This window comes from Bos indicus x Bos taurus, chromosome 19 (assembly GCF_003369695.1).
Source record: "Bos indicus x Bos taurus breed Angus x Brahman F1 hybrid chromosome 19, Bos_hybrid_MaternalHap_v2.0, whole genome shotgun sequence".
In the NCBI taxonomy this organism is placed as follows: Eukaryota; Metazoa; Chordata; class Mammalia; order Artiodactyla; family Bovidae; genus Bos; species Bos indicus x Bos taurus.
In genome coordinates, this window is record NC_040094.1 from 62,807,266 (window position 1) to 62,824,539 (window position 17,274).

General features: G+C 52.5%; 1 protein-coding gene across 12 annotated transcripts in view; it reads right to left on the reverse strand.

Moving 5' to 3' along the window:
• The window catches only part of ARSG (arylsulfatase G), a 105,249-nt gene that overhangs the window by 37,629 nt on the left and 50,346 nt on the right, over positions 1-17,274 (reverse strand). Inside the window, exon 1 of one of the 12 annotated variants that reach the window (XM_027519177.1) lies at positions 5,700-6,268. The exons of the other annotated variants lie outside the window; for them this stretch is intronic. Coding sequence (XP_027374978.1) covers positions 5,700-5,707 — 8 coding nt within the window. The 5' untranslated portion in view covers positions 5,708-6,268. Of the gene's footprint in view, positions 1-5,699; positions 6,269-17,274 lie in introns of those variants that run through there. 12 annotated transcript variants of the gene reach the window in all.

Sequence of the window (17,274 nt, forward strand, 5' to 3'; positions counted from 1 at the left end):
GTGCGTGCAGAGTGGGCGATGTCCCCGCCCTCTCTGCTTTCGTGAACACGGTGAGTCTTGCTAGACAGACCAGGCCTCAGCCCCGGAAGATGGGGGGATTCCCGGACACCACGTTTCATGGGGGCACACAGCAAAGAAGGGACAGCAGCCGCCGGGGGCACAGACGTGCCCGCGAGGCCCCAGCCACGCCGTCTGGAAGCACTGGCCTGGGCCTGCGGCCACGCTCTTCAAGCAGGCGAGCGATGTCTCCACCTGACGGAATGAGGGCAGGGGCTCCCACACCATGGGGTCTGTGTGCCGGGTATGGCGGCCCTGTGCCCCCGGGGGGCCTGGGGCCCCGGCTCTGCCTTCACACCCAGCCAGCACCTCCCTCCTGACCTTCCATCCCTTGTGGTTGGAAGTTGCCTCCCTGCCCTCCCTTGATCGCTGGGCTCCCAGCGGTTCCCAGGCACCAGCTTCTCTCAGAGCATCGCCACCTGCCCGCGGGTCGTGGCTGGGCCGCCACCTGCTCGGGACGCCCGCGGCCGCCGGGAGGCGGGGAGGCGAGGAGGGGCATCCTCTGGATCTTCAGGGGGCGAGGCCCCGCCAGCTCCTTCACCCCAGCGTCCAGCCTCCTGAACCGCGAGACAAGGCATTTCCGGTGTTTTAGGCCACTCGGTTTGCGGGGCTTGGTTACCGCGGCTCCTGGCAACACACACGGCACACTACAGATCCTCAAAGTTCACCCAACAGGACGGGGTCCCGGGGCACCTCTCAGCCCCGCCTCTGCCTCCCCTCCACCGCAGACACCTCCCTCGGCTGGAGCTCAGCCTGCACACCCGGACTCGCTTCCCACCCTCCTGGCTTCCGACCTAACTTTCAGAGCCTACCACGGTCACAAAAGCCAGTGAGAGCCGCTCGGTCGTGTACCACTCTCTGGGACCTCAAGGACACCCAGCTCCACCATCCATGGACTTCTCCAGGCAAGAACACTGGAGTGGGTTGCCACTCCCTTCTCCAGGGGATCTTCCCGACCCAGGGATCGAACCCGCATCTCCTGAGCTGGTGGGCAGGTTCTTCACACTGAGCCACCAGGGAAGCCCTTGCCACAGAGGCTCTTATTCCCCAGAAGGATGATCTTGACTTTGACTTCTGGGCTTGGGAAGCTGCCTCGCGCCTAAATGCAGACCCTGGTCTGACGGCACCTAGGCACTTGCTAACGGGGGTTCCCTGGGGTCGTGGACACCTGCTCCCTGCCCCCACACCCACCCACCCAGACCTGGGCCCAGCAGAGCAGCACAGACCCCTCCCTAACAGTCGGACCCACGACCCATGACCCAAGCATGGCAATTCAGAACCCAAACCTGGAATCTTCTTCTCTTTTCCTTTTTTTCCAAATTCTTTTTCTTAATATATTTTGTTCAGATATAGTATTCTCTTTATATATATTTTATTTATTTACTTTGGGCACTGCTGGGTCTTCATTGCAGGACCAGCTTTTTCTCTAGCTGTGGTGGGAGGGCTTCTCATGGAGTGGCTTCTCTTGTGGAGCACAGACTCCCGACACCAGCTTCTCTCAGAGCATCGCCACCTGCCCACGGGTCTAGGGGGCATGAGCTTCAGTAATTTTGCTCCCGGGCTGGAGAGCTCATGCTCAGTGGTTGGGGCACATGGGGTGAGTTGCTCCGCGGCATGTGGGATCTTCCTGGACCAGGGATCAAACCCGTGTCTCCTGAATTGGCAGGTGGATTCTTTACCACTGAGCCACCGGCGAAGCCCCCCAAACCTGGAATTTTCTGACTCAGAGAGAGAGGAATAGTTCTTTCTTCCCCCTGAGTCTCAAGCTACAGTGATCTAATCCCAGAAGGGCAAGGGGCTGACCACCCACTGTAACCCGGAGCCTGAAACATTGGCTTAAATGGCCCAGAAGGCCAAACCAAAGACGGGGCCTCTCCAGAGTCGGGTTCATGAGCCGCAGCGGCGCCCCTTCTGTGCTGGGGCTGCGGGAGTCCCACTGTCACACGGCGATGACCCGGGAGAGGGCCCTGCAGAACAGCGTGTAACAGCAGAAGGTCGGTCACTGCCCCTAGGCTGCACGTGGTTCCGACTCGGAGGTGGGTAATTCCAGCAAGTGCTCCTCAAAACTGTGACATGTAAGCTGAGACTAGAGTGTAAATATCCAGCCTGTTCTCTACGTCTGAGTCTGTTGCTGTTTTTTCAGATAGGGCCGTTTGTGCCATATTTTAGGTTCCGTGTGTGTGTGTGTGTGTGTGTGTGTGTGTGTGTGTGCGTGCGCGCGCTAAGTCGTGTCCGGCTCTTCAACCAGCGTTCGTCTCTCAGTCGCATTCGACTCTGTGCAACCCCATGGACCATAACCCACCAGGCTCCTCTGTCCATGGAATTTTCCAGGCAAGAATAGTGGAGTGGGTAGCCAGTTATTCCCTTCTCCAGGGGGTCTTCCCCACCCAGGAATCAAGCCCAGATCTCCTGCATTGCAGGAAGATTCTTTATCGTCTGAGCCACCAGGGAAGCCCAATTTTAAAAAATAAATAATCCACTGACTTGATGTATGTTTGTCTTATGATACGAGAAAGAGCCTCCATTGGGACTTCCCTGGTGGCCCAGTGGTTAAGACTCCAAGCTTCCAATGCAGGGGGCTCGCGTTCAGTCCCTGGTCGGGGAAGTAAGATCACACATGGCAAAGAAACCACAAAACACATAGCTACCATTTATCAAGTGGCTACTACCCTAATCATATTACATGCATCATTTCAAATCACCAGAATTCCATTTTACAGATAAGGAGGGTAAAGCAGAGAGCCTAAGTAACTTTCCCAAGACTATGCAGCTGGCATGAACACAGATGTGTCTTGCTCTGTCTAATCCCTGTTTCATATCAAAGACTGTGGACCCAGAACTCCCTGGTGGTCCTGATTGGATAAAATGAGGAACAAAGGCTTCTAAGACTCTGCACTCAGAGTGCAGGGGGTTCGATCCCCGGTCAGGGAACCAAGATCCCACAATGCAACCAAGACCCAGCATAGTCAAATAAACACATAAATAAAAATAAACATTAAAAAGAAAAATAATAAACAGGGTTGGATGTGGGAGGGAGGCTCCAGAGGGAGGGCATATGCATAAACGATGGCTGATTCATGTTGACATTTGGCAGAAACCAACACAACATTGTAAAGCAATTATCCTCCAATTAAAAATGAATAAATTTTTTAAATTAAAAAAAAAAAAAAAAGACTGGAGATCCCTACACCTGGGAAAGGACAGAGCTAGAATTTGCACCCAGGCCTGTCCACACCCCAAATTCCACGTTCTTCCCACGTCCCTTTCCACCCAGAAGGAGCCCAGCAGCTGGGCTGGTCCACAGAAGGGACGGCCCTAAAATCACTCAGACACCAGGCACTGGTCTGAGACTCATGCCCGCTGCTACTCACCCTGCCAGCCCAACTCACAGTCACACCCCCTACGTGAGCGACCCCCGGATGCCCATTTCCCAGCCGACGTCCAAGGGCAGACAGAGGAACCAGTGTCAGCAGGATCGGTGTGTCTTCTCCCTGAACACGGGAAACCACAGTCCAGAGTTCCCTTGAGGGGTGTGGAGCTAAGGAGCACAGAGAGCTCATGTGGGCCACAGCAAGGGTCCTTGGTCACTAAACCTAGGCTACCCAGGCGGCTTAGTGGTAGAGAACCCGCCTGCCAATGCAGGAGACATGGGTTCAATCCCTGGGTCGGGAAGATCCCCTGGAGAAGGAAATGGCAACCCACTCCAGTATTCTTGCGTGGAGAATCCCCATGGACAGCCCTGGTGGGCTACAGTCCATGGAGCCACAGAGTACGACACAACTTAGCAACTAAACAGGAAACAGTTGGGAAACTTAGGGGACTCTTCCCCATTGTGAGCTGGCCTTTGCCATGGCGTCTGGAATGCCCCAGGGCGGCAGTGACCACCATACTTCTTGCCAGGTGCTCGCACCAAATGTTTGTGTCCTCCAAAAACAGGCATGTGGAAGCCCTTCCCCCAGAGTCATTGTATCTGGAGGCGGGGCCTTGTAGAGGTAATTCCCTTTAGGTGAGGTCATGAGGGGGCTTCCCTTGTGGCTCAGCTGGTAAAGAATCTGCCTGCGGTGAGGGAGACCCAGGTTCGATCCTGGGTTGGGAAGATCCCCTGGAGAAGGAAAAGGCAACCACTCCAGTATTCTTGCCTGGAGAATCCCATGGACAGAGGAGCCTGGTGGGCTACAGTCCACAGGGTTGCAAAGAGTTGGACGTGACTGAGCGACCAAGTGCACAAGATAAGGAAGAGTTCTTCCTCTGCTCTGAGTGAAGACACAGTCAGGAGGCGGCCGTCTGCCAGCCCGGAAGAGGGGCCTCCCCAGAGCCTGACCCGGCCGGCACCTGGGCCTTGGACTTCCCGGCTTCTGGAACCGTGGGAAATAAATGTCTGTTGTTTAAGCCGCCCATTCGGTTGCATTTGCTACAGCAGCCCCGACTGACTGATACACCCAGGCAGTGCCCAAAACACTTGTCCTGGGTGGATGCCACTCTGCCTGCCTGGTTTTACCTACCACCTGTGCTGAGAGTGGTCTCTCCTTGAATACGCTCATACCATCCTCTTGGAAACACTACAGCACATTCCTCTGGAAGGATGTCGCTCTGCGGGACTTCCCTGGTGGTGCAGGGGCTAAGGCTCTGAGCTTCCATGCAGGGTGCTGGGGTTCCATCTCTGATCAGGAGACTAGACCCCACATTTTTTCATTCCCCACTCAGTCCTGTCTGACTCTTTGTGACCCCATGGACTGTAGCCCGCCAGGCTCTTCTGTCCATGGGATTCTCCAGGAAAGAACACTGGAGTGGGTTGCCATTTCCTCCTCCAGGGGATCTTCCTGACCCAGGGATCGAACCTGTGTCCCTGCATTGGCAGGCGGATTCTTTACCACAAGCGCCACCAGGGAAGCTCCCACAAGGATTCACTAGATCCCACGTGCCAGAACGAGAACATCTTGGCCCCATGCTGCAACTAAGACCCAGAGCAGCCACATAAATAAGTAAGTGAATATTTATTTTTAAAAAAGGAACTCTGAGTTCCTCCCTGGATTGTAGGTTCTGTTAGGACGGGGCTTCGAGGGGTCACTCCAGCCCCAAGCAGACTGCCTTGGAGTGATGGTGCTGCCCCAGCAAAATGAACAAAACTTGAAGAGAGAGACCCAGGTCATTTGATCGGAAAAAGCACGTTAGTCCGTTTTCCACATAATCGCTTAAGCGGGTGCTTTTAGGGTTCAATTCCTTTCCCGCTGAGAGTTAAAGTTCATAGCTTAACTCTCAGCAACAGCCTCATCTCCTTTATTTCCAAGTCTTTGGAAAGCCCTGGCCGCACCTCCCCCTGCACAAAAAAATACCTGCCGACACCCCACGCAGCCCGACGCACTGACCTCCAGGTCGCCTCCCCCCTCCCAGCCTCTGTCTCCGTTTGGCAGGGACTCATTAATAAGCAATAAAATGGTCTTGCTCTTTGGAAAGCTTCCTTTGTTTTTTCCCAAATCTTTCTGGGCAGGCTTGGGCCAGTTCACCAACAGGGGTCCTAATTAAAGCCTGAATCGACATTGTAAAGCGAAGCCAGAAATACAGAGCCAGACGTTACAGCAGCCCGTGAACAGGAAAATCAACGCAAATTAAGACACGGCCAGACAGAAACCAAAGCAACTCACCATTGCATCAATTACTTGTATTAGAATCAGGGAACGTGAGCACAGGAAACGCAGCCTTGAAATCCCCGGAGAGATATAACATCTCGAAATGAACCGTGTCCAGCCTTCATTTATAAGGAATTTTAAATAGAGGACGAGGCCTGCTCTTTAAACTCTCTAAATGGCTGTGTGACTGGAATAAAAGCTCTCTGGGCTCCATTCATAATTTAAAGGTGTGGAGGTGGAAACGAGCTTTAACGACCATCTGCGTGCAGACTGGCCTCTGCGTGCAGAGGGACAGAGGTGGGCGGGTGACCTGGGAGAAGGCAGGAGCAGGACGTCCATGGACTCGGTCAGCTCAGCCGCCACGTTGCTGCTGTTTAGTGAGAAGGATGCTAAGTGGGACCACTGAGCAACCATAGGCAGGCCCTTTGAACTATAAGCAGAGACTTCCTTGGCGATCCGGAGGTTGGGGCTTTGTGCTTCTATTTCAGGGGCACGGGTTCAATCCCTGGTTGGAGAACTAAGATCCCACAAGGCATGCAGTCCAAAAAAAACCTAAAAGGAAATGTGGCAGCAAATAGCCCCCTTGGTGTGTTCTGCTGACTCATCCACTCACCCATCCATCCACCCCTCCATCCATTCACCCCTCCATGCGTCCATCCATCCACCCCTCCATCCATCCACCCCTCCATCCATCTATCCATCCACCCCTCCATGCATCCATTATCCACCCCTCCATCCACCCATCCATCCACCCCTCCATCCATCCATCCATCCACCCCTCCATCCATCCATCCATCCACCCCTCCATCCATCCACCCCTCCATCCATCCATCCATCCACCCCTCCATGCATCCATTATCTACCCCTCCATCCATCCACCCCTCCATCCATCCATCCATCCACCCCTCCATCCATCCATCCATCCACCCCTCCATCCATCCACCCCTCCATCCATCCATCCATCCGCCCCTCCATCCATCCACCCTTCCATCCATCCATCCATCCACCCCTCCATGCATCCATTATCCACCCTCCATCCATCCACCCCTCCATCCATCCATCCATCCACCCCTCCATCCATCCATCCATCCACCCCTCCATCCATCCATCCATCCACCCCTCCATCCATCCACCCCTCCATCCATCCACCCCTCCATGCATCCATTATCCACCCCTCCATCCATCCACCCCTCCATCCATCCATCCATCCACCCCTCCATCCATCCATCCATCCACCCCTCCATGCATCCATTATCCACCCCTCCATCCATCCACCCCTCCACCCCTCCATCCATCCACCCCTCCATCCATCCATCCATCCACCCCTCCATCCATCCACCCCTCCATCCATCCATCCATCCATCCACCCCTCCATGCATCCATTATCCACCCCTCCATCCATCCACCCCTCCATCCATCCACCCCTCCACCCCTCCATCCATCCACCCCTCCATGCGTCCATCCATCCACCCCTCCATGCATCCATTATCCACCCCTCCATCCATCCACCCCTCCATCCATCCATCCATCCACCCCTCCATGCATCCATTATCCACCCCTCCATCCATCCACCCCTCCATCCATCCATCCATCCATCCACCCCTCCATCCATCCATCCATCCACCCCTCCATCCATCCACCCCTCCATCCATCCATCCATCCACCCCTCCATCCATCCATCCATCCACCCCTCCATGCATCCATTATCCACCCCTCCATCCATCCACCCCTCCATCCATCCATCCATCCACCCCTCCATGCATCCATTATCCACCCCTCCATCCATCCATCCATCCACCCCTCCATGCATCCATTATCCACCCCTCCATCCATCCACCCCTCCATCCATCCATCCATCCACCCCTCCATGCATCCATTATCCACCCCTCCATCCATCCACCCCTCCATCCATCCATCCATCCACCCCTCCATCCATCCACCCCTCCATCCATCCATCCATCCACCCCTCCATCCATCCATCCATCCACCCCTCCATGCATCCATTATCCACCCCTCCATCCATCCACCCCTCCATCCATCCATCCATCCACCCCTCCATGCATCCATTATCCACCCCTCCATCCATCCATCCATCCACCCCTCCATGCATCCATTATCCACCCCTCCATCCATCCACCCCTCCATCCATCCATCCATCCACCCCTCCATGCATCCATTATCCACCCCTCCATCCATCCACCCCTCCATCCATCCATCCATCCACCCCTCCATCCATCCACCCCTCCATCCATCCATCCATCCACCCCTCCATCCATCCATCCATCCACCCCTCCATGCATCCATTATCCACCCCTCCATCCATCCACTCATCCATCCATTAACTCACCCATCCATCCATCACTCCTACTCTTATTCTTTTCCAAAAACATGTCCCTGGCAGCTGAGCTTGGTATGATCCTTGGCAAGTCTCCCATTTCCCTTCCACACTCACCCACCAGGTACTTGACAACAAGATGGGCCCACAACTTATGGCCTGAACGTGACCCATCTTGGCAGCTGCTCCATGTACGTTTGAGAAAGATGTATGTTTTGCAGTTGTTCAGTTCAGTCGCTCAGTCGTGTCTGACTCTTTGCGACCCCATTGACTACAGCAGGCCAGGCTTCCCTGTCCAGCATCAACTCCCGGAGTTTACCCAAACCCATGTCCATTGAGTCAGTGATGCCATCCAGCCATCTCATCCTCTGTTGTCCCCTTCTCCTCCTGCCCCCAATCACTCCCAGCATCAGGGTCTTTTCCAATGAGTCAGTTCTTCCCATCAGGTGGCCAAAGTATTGGAGTTTCAGTTTCAACATCAGTCCTTCCAATGAACATCCAGGACTGATCTCCTTTAGGATGGACTGGTTGGATCTCCTTGCAGTCCAAGGGACTCTCAAGAGTCTTCTCCAACACCACAGTTCAAAACCATCAATTCTTCGGCACTCAGCCTTCTTCACAGTCCAACTCTCACATCCATACATGACCACTGGAAAAACCATAGCCTTGACTAGACGGATCTTTGTTGGCAAAGTAATGTCTCTGCTTTTGAATATGCTATCTAGGTTGATCATAACTTTCCTTCCAAGGAGTAAGCATCTTTTAATTTCATGGCTGCAGTCACCATCTGCAGTGATTTTGGAGCCCGGAAAAATAAAGTCTGACACTGTTTCCACTGTTTCCCCATCTATTTCCCATGAAGTGGTGGGACCGGATGCCATGATCTTCATTTTCTGAATGTTGAGCTGTAAGCCAACTTTTTCACTCTCCTCTTTCACTTTCATTAAGAGGCTCTTTAGTTCTTCACTTTCTACCATAAGGGTGGTGTCATCTGCATATCTGAGGTTATTGATATTTCTCCCGGCAATCTTGATTCCAGCTTGGGCTTCCTCCAGCAGAGCGTTTCTCATGATGTACTCTGCATATAAGTTAAATAAGTAGGGTGACAATATACAGCCTTGACATACTCCTTTTCCTATTTGGAACCAGTCTGTTGTTCCATGTCCAGTTCTAACTGTTGCTTCCTGACCTGCATACAGATTTCTCAAGAGGCAGGTCAGGTGGTCTGATATTCCCATCTCTTTCAGAATTTTCCACAGTTGATTGTGATCCACACAGTCAAAGGCTTTGGCATAGTCAATAAAGCACAAATAGATGTTTTTCTGGAACTCTCTTGCTTTTTTGATGATCCAGCGGATGTTGGGAATTTGATCTCTGGTTCCTCTGCCTTTTCTAAAACCAGCTTGAACATCTGGAAGTTCACGGTTCACGTATTGCTGAAGCCTGGCTTGGAGAATTTTGAGCATTACTTTACTAGCATGTGAGATTAGTGCAACTGTGTGGTAGTTTGAGCATTCTTTGATTGCCTTTCTTTGGGATTGCAGTTGTCAGATAACAGCAAAACATACATTTCTACAGTTGATAGAAATAACTTCTGAAGCTTCAAAAATTAAAAAAAAAAAAAAAAAAAAGATGGGCACACAAGCATCTCAGGGCTTCCTAGATGGGCACTTCTGCCAGCCGCCACCACCACAGGTTGAGCCATCCTGGAGGCACAGCCCCTGCCCTTCCAGCCACCAGTGTGTGCCACGCCGGTGAGCTGGAATGGTCCATCCCAAACATCGTGGGTTACTTCAGTTCTCAGAGCCCTCAAACATCTGAAGGGGGGCCTGCAGCAGCTGCTCCATCCACAGGTCCTCCATCCAACCTTCACACTCACTATGCAGCCGTCCTCAACCATGAGACTGCCAGCCAGACCAGCAGAGCGCGGGCTGCGCATCATCTGGATGGATCCTCAGCACCGAGGACAGTGGCTCTGGGGCCGGGGCAAGGGAGGGCCCGTATGGATATTTGTAGAGAGAAGGGGCATCTTTCAATGCCGGATCTCCGCTCGTGCTTCTCTCGCCACCTCCAACTTCTTTTCTCCCCTTGCTAGCTAATTCCTGCTCATCTTTACAGTCCTAACCAATAAGCTCCAGGGAGTCCCTCCCAGCTCCCCTCTGGAGAAGCGGCCTTTGTTTCCTGTGGTCCCACAGCTGTATCCTTCATGCGCTTCTCGCCCTGGGCCTTATTGTTCGAAAGATGGGAAGCCCTGCGTGACCTTTCTCATTTGTGCCTGTGAGATGTATTCAGTTCAGTTCAGTTCAGTCGCTCAGTCGTGTCCGACTCTTTGCGACCCCATGAATCGCAGCACGCCAGGCCTCCCTGTCCATCACTAACTCCCGGAGTTCACTCAGACTCATGTCCATCGAGTCAGTGATGCCATCCAACCATCTCATCCTCTGTCGTCCCCTTCTCCTCCTGCCCCCAATCCCTCCCAGCATCAGAGTCTTTTCCAATGAGTCAACTCTTCGCATGAGGTGGCCAAAGTACTGGAGTTTCAGCTTTAGCATCATTCCTTCCAAAGAAATCCCAGGGCTGATCTCCTTCAGAATGGACTGGTTGGATCTCCTTGCAGTCCAAGGGACTCTCAAGAGTCTTCTCTAACACCACAGTTCAAAAGCATCGATTCTTAGGCAGTCAGCCTTCTTCACAGTCCAACTCTCACATCCATACATGATCACAGGAAAAACCATAGCCTTGACTAGAAGGACCTTTGTTGGCAAAGTAATGTCTCTGCTTTTGAATAGCTATCTAAGTTGGTCATAACTTTCCTTCCAAAGAGTAAGCGTCTTTTAATTTCATGGCTGCAATCACCATCTGCAGTGATATGCTAATTCTGTTCCCCCAGAATGTCAAGCCGATTACATCCAACTCAGGTGATAAGAGCCTCAGGGGTGGGAGATGCTTCTGGAGTCCCTGTTCTTCCTTCTGCATCCTAAAGGCTGCCTTTCCTGTCTTGATTTTCCACCAGACTGTAAAACTGTCTTAAGGGCAGAGCTGGCCAGAGCCTCCCAGTGTGACTCATGATGGGCCCTCAGTAGAGATTCATTGTTGAACGGCTACAGCTGGGAGACTCAAAAGCAGAACGGAATGGTAGCCACTGTGCTGGCTGGTGAACAGTTCAGTTCCTCTTCTCTGAGACTGGCTGTCACCAAGATCCGCGTGTTCCTGCATGTCCCCGCTGCTACACAAGGATAAAACCAGTCTTCACGTTGTCCCAGTGGCCAGGTAGGCATCACATGTTGTTTATGCCTGTTTGACGCACTGCCTCAAGGACAAAGAGGTAACCCCCCCGTCCCGCAATGCTGAGGATTTACAAAGAGAAGACAGAATGGGACGTCCCAGGGCAAACAGCTCAGAGTTAAAGGTGAAGTGCACAGGAGGAGAGGATTTCTCCCTGAGGACGGTCCTCCACCCAGAACCTGGATTACCGAGTTATAAGGTCAGGGGCAGAGTGGAGAAGGCTGGAAGGGGATGCCCTGGTAGGGGAGGGTCTTTCTCTGGCTGATACAAGTCTCCTTCACAAAGTTCTTCCTGCCCTCGCTCTCGGGCGTCTATCAGACCACTCTCCTGCAGTTTCCAGAACCTCTCCACGTCCTACAAAATCCCCAAAGCAGCAGAATGGCTGAGAAAGCCCTGAGAGGTGGCAGAGCATGTGCATTTTTGCAAAAAGTCAGTTCTGGAAAGAGAAGTCACACCTGGCTTTGGACTGAACTTGAAACCGTGTACCTCAGACTGAAACTTGAACCCACTGGCCAGGACCCAGCTTGGGACTTGAACACACCTGGGCTCAGGATTAACGAAGTTCAGGTTCTTGATGTCTCATGGCAGGAAGAATTCAGTGAGAGACAAAGTGATAGGTAAGAAGTGGGTGTATTTAGAGAGAAACACACCCCACAGACAGAGTGAGGGCCCTGGAGAAGGTGAGTATGGCTCCAGGGGATGGGGGTTGTCGTATTTATAGAGGTGGGTAATTTCACAGGCTAATCAGTAGGAGGAACATGCCAGCTATTTTGGGGAAGGGGTGGGGATTTCCAGGAACTGGGCCACCACTCACTTGCTGACCTTTTGTGGTTAGCTTTGTAACTATCATGGCGCCTGTGGGTGTGTCATTCAGCTCACTTGCGTTACAGTGAGTATATACTGAGGCACAAGAGCTAGCGGAAGCCAACTGGTCTGCCATCTTGGGCCCATTTGGTTCTGATCAGCTGATGTCCTGTCCTCGGGCTGTGTCGGGCTGTGTCGTTCTTTGAAACGTCGTGCCCTGCCCCCTTCTCTCCTGTTTCAAACTGACAGCTCAATTCATTCCTCACCAGGGCCGTTTTTAGAAACAGCCCCAAGCTCCTGGGGGCCTCTGACCTTGCAGGGGTGACCGCTGATCTCAGATTCTTAGTCACTGCCTAGAACTCTCAGAGCAGCAGGGACTTGCCTCAAAATTAAATTAAGGGCAGAGAAGGCACAAAACAGGGAGGAAGAGAACTCAACTGTGCATAGTTAATAGATTACGAGTTAACCTAAAGAAGCAAACATATTTAAGAGGTACTGTCACCTAAACCCCTAGCTCATTGCAGCATTATTTACAACCATCAGGACAGGGAAGCAACCCGAGTGTCCCCTGATAGACCAAAGAAGATGCGGTATGTGCACACAGAGGGCTATTACACAGCCGCAAAAAAGCATGAACGCGTACCATCTGCAGCTACACGGATGGATATTATGCTTGGTGAAGTAAGTCAGACTTCTTTTTCTAAAGACCACTGCTGTGTGATTTCACTTATATGTGGATTGCAAAACAGAAAGCAAATGAACCGAGACAACAAAATAGAGAACAAACATGCTGTTGCCCGAGGGGAGAAGGAGTGAGGGAAGTAGGTGAGGAAGACTAACAGGGACATACTCCCAGTTTCAACACAAATGCGTCGTGGGAATGAAATGTACAGTGTGAATACAGTCACTGATCATGCCGTACCTCGCATGGCGACGGACGACCACGAAAATGATATTTGGCTATGGACAGAAACAGCTAATCACTGCCTGTGCACCAGGAAATAGCAGTCTTGTAGGTGAATTACGAAACCGAGCAGGGCCCTGTGGGGCCTCCAGGCACGAAAGCCTTTCCACGTCCGCCATTTCTTGTTAGTAGAAAATAGGCTTCACTCAGCCCCTATGACCTTCCCTGAGTTCCGAACATGTCCCTGTTAGTCCCCCAGTCGTATCCGACTCTTTGCGACCCCATGGACTACAGCTCACCAGGCTCCTCTGTCCATGGGATTCTCCAGGGAAGAAGCTGGAGTGGGTACCCATTCCCTTCTCCAGGGGATCGTCCCAACACGGGGATTGAACCCGGGTCTCCTGCATTGCAGGCAGATTCTTTACCGTCTGAGCTACCAGGGAAGCCCCTAAGCTCTGAAGGTCAGATTCAAATAGCTGCTAATCAGGGAAGCAGGGGAACTGTACGGACCATAGTCAGATTGAAAAAGAAGTGAATGGGGGCCTCCCAGGTAGTCAAGTGGTTAGGACTCCAGGCTCGCACCGGAGGAGTTCCATCCTTGGCTGGGGAACTAAGAGTCCAAGCCTCAAAGTGAGGCCAAAAAGAAAACCAAACCAGAAAACAATGGTTGACGACTAAACCACATCTCTCAGCCGCCCCTTCCACCTGCGCAGCACACAAATCCTTTGCCAGCTTCAAACGGAGGAAAACTACTGAGATTCCAATCCCCACCCCCTTCAACAGCTGCCTTCCCTCTTCCTGGCAACGCCGGCCCAGGCCTTGAAGGACACTCTTGGCAAACTCCCCTCTCCCACCCAGCCCTTAACGAGAAGGCTCTCGACGGGAGGATGTTGATTCCGCCACTCACTAACTCTGTGCCAGTTATGTGACCTTGAGTCCCTCACCTGTGGAAGAAGTGCAGCCTCGGGTGGTGGCAAGAGCCGAAGGGGGCAATGCCGGGGGCCTGGCAGCACTCGGGACGGGTTACTGACTGTTACGGCAGGTGCTGGTCCGGCATGCACGGTCCACGGATTCCCTGGGGACTGCCCCGGGTCCGCTCTCCTCCACAGTTCTCTCTTGGACTTCTCAACATGCAGAGGAGCCAGTTCATATGGACAATTCAAACGTGTACTGTTTCTAACAACAAAAACCACAGCGAGCGTGTCTCCAATTGTTGCTGCTGTTCAGTCGCTAAGTTCTGTCTGATTCCTTGCGACCCCATGAACTGTAGCCCACCAGGCTCCTCTGTCCATGGGACTTCCCAGGCAAGAATGCTCGAGTAGGTGGCCATTCCTTTCACCAGGGGATCTTCCCTATCCAGGGACTGAACCCGAGTCTCCTGCATTGGCATGCAGATTCTTCACCACTGAGCCACCAGCGAAGTCCATACATTTACATTGCGTGCTGTGCACTTAGTCACTTAGCCATGTCTGACTCTTTGAGACCCCAGGGACTGTAGCCCGCCAGGCTCCTCTGTCCATGGGGATTCTCCAGGCAAGAATCCTGGGGTGGGCAGCCATGCCCTTCTCCAGGGGATCTTCCCAACCCAGGGATCGAACCCAGGTCTCCTGCATTGCAGGCGGATTCTTTACCAGCTGAGCCACCATTTTATATATATATATCTTTTGTGGTAAATTTTACTGACGTGTAGTTGATTTACAACGTTCTGTTAATTTCTGCTGTCAACAAAGCGACTCAGTTACACACACTGATTCTTTTCGTGTTCTTTTCCACTGCGGTCTGTCACACAGGATATTGAAGGTGGCTCCGTGTGTCCACAGTCAGGTCCTATTGTTTATCCATTCTACATATCCTAGCTTACGTGCCCAAACTCCATTCCTTCCCTTCCTTTTAGGTACTCTTTTTCAGATTCTTCCCCATTATAGGTTATTACAAGATTCTAAACGCGATCCTCTGTGCTGCACGGCGGGTCCTTCTCATTTACCTGTTTTACATGCAATGCTGTGTATCTGCCAGTCCCAAACTCCTAGTTCATCCCTCCTCACCTTTCCCCTTTGGCGACCCTAAATCTGTTTTCTACATCTGTGAATCTGTTTCTGTTCTGTAAACAAGCTCACAGTACCGTTTTTTCAGATCCCACGGGTAAGTGATATCACGTGGCATCTGTCTCTCTCTGCCTCACTTCACTGGTATGATCGTGTCTGAGTCCATCCCCGTTGCCCGGTGAGATGCCATCATCTCACCCTTTCACGTGTTCCTTTACTTCTGGCCACGCCCCTCGGCCTGTGGCATCTTGGTTCCATGAGCGGGATCAAACTCTAGCCCCGTGCAGTGGGAGTGAGGGGTCTTAACCACTGACCCTCCAGGGAGCCCTGATATTTCACCCTTTCTCATGGAAGCCACCTCGTCTAAAAGTAACTGGTTGCCACAATCCTAGGAAACGAGCGCACGAAAGAAAGGGAGATAACAGAAGAGAGAGTTTCTCAAGTCCCCCTTGGCCCCTGTTTGGCAATAAGTGTTCTTTCTGAGAGTCACGGTTCCCCACCAGCGGCGAGCAGGCAGGCAGGGAAAAGCCCGCAGTGAATCAGCCCTGGCCTCACAGGAAGCGCGCTTTCCTGTCAACAAAGTGCAGAGTGAAAAGCTGTCGACACCGGTCCGAGGGCCCTGCCACGGGGCTGCGACACCAGGAGGAAGGGAGGAGAGCCCCCAGGCGCACGGGCCTTTGGTCCCCGAGAGGCCCTTTCCGCTGGGGCTGAGCACGCAGGTGGGGACGGCTCGCGAGCAGAGCCCAGGGCCTCACAAATCTCAGTTTAAACAAGGGGCCACATACTTCTCCACAAACCCACTCGACATGGAAAGCAGAAGTCCTTGAGCATTAGGCAACCCAGTTCCCGTTGAGGCTCTGGTCAATGCTAGGGATTAACTCTCTCCCCGGGGAGAAAAAGAAAAAAATCTGACATGAAAAATCTGGGGTGACATTCCAAAGCACCTGGAACTCCTGAAGCCCAATTATTGATGAACAAATATTTAGGAACTGTCTCCTAGGCGCCAGGCTCGGTGCAGCAGTACAAGCGTAGGAGGACAGACGAGGCCTTTCTCCTCCTGACGCCCAGAGCTAGAAGGGCGCTGTACAGTCTCCTGTGGCTGCTGCAACAGATGACCACAGACCGGGGGGCCTGCAATTACAGAAACTGATTCAGTGTGGGAGGCAAGAAGCCTGAAATCGAGGTGGCGCAGGGTCGATTCCCTCTGCAGCTTCATCAGCAGAGCCCATCCCAGGCCTCCCCCCTGGTTTCTGATGGTTGCCTGGCAACCCTTGTGGGTGGATCACTCCATCCTCTGCCTCCATCTTCATTTCACCTTCTCTTCTGCATCCTTTTCTCTTCCTGTAAGGACAGCAGTGGTTGGGTTGAGGGCCACTCTAAATCAAGTAAGACATCACAGAGATCCTTAACTAATGACATCCGCAAAGACCCTATTTCCAAATTTGGTCACATTCTGAGGCTCTGGGCAGCCGTGAATTTGGGGCTGGTGTTTTGAACCCAACACAGGTGGTCAGCTGGTTAGGCAGTTGCCATGAAGAGCAGCAGAGGTGATGACAGGGCGCACCGGAGACAGCCAAGTGAGCATCCCGAGGGCCTCACCGGGAACCGGGAACCAGGTGGTGAGTGGAGACTGGTTAAACAGTAGAGGAAAGTGGACTGAACCATAAAGTTGGACCATGCAGAAGGCTGAGCACTGAAGAACTGTGGGGCTGGACAAGACTCTTGAGAGTCCCTTGGACTGCAAGGAGATCCAACCAGCCAATCCCAAAGGAGATCAACCCCTAATATTCATTGGAAGGACAGATGCTGAAACTGAAGCTCAGATACTCTGGCCGCCTGATGTGAAGAGCCAACTCACTGGAAAAGACTCTGGTGCGGGGAAAGACTGAAGGCAGGAGGAGAGGGGGACGACAGAGGACGAGATGGTTGGATGGCATCTGCGACTCAATGGACATGAGTTTGAGCAAACTCCAGGAGATAGTAAAGGACAGGGAAGCCTGGTGTGCTGCAGTTCATGGGGTCGCAGAGTCGGACACAACTTAGGGACTGAATAACAACAAACAAGTGGAAAGTGTATCAAAAACTAATCATTATCTATAAAATGGATAACCAACAAGGACCTACTGTACAGCACAGGGAATTCTGCTCAATACTCTGTAGTAACCTGTATGGGAAAAGAATCTGGAAAAGAATGGATATACGTGCATGTATAACTGA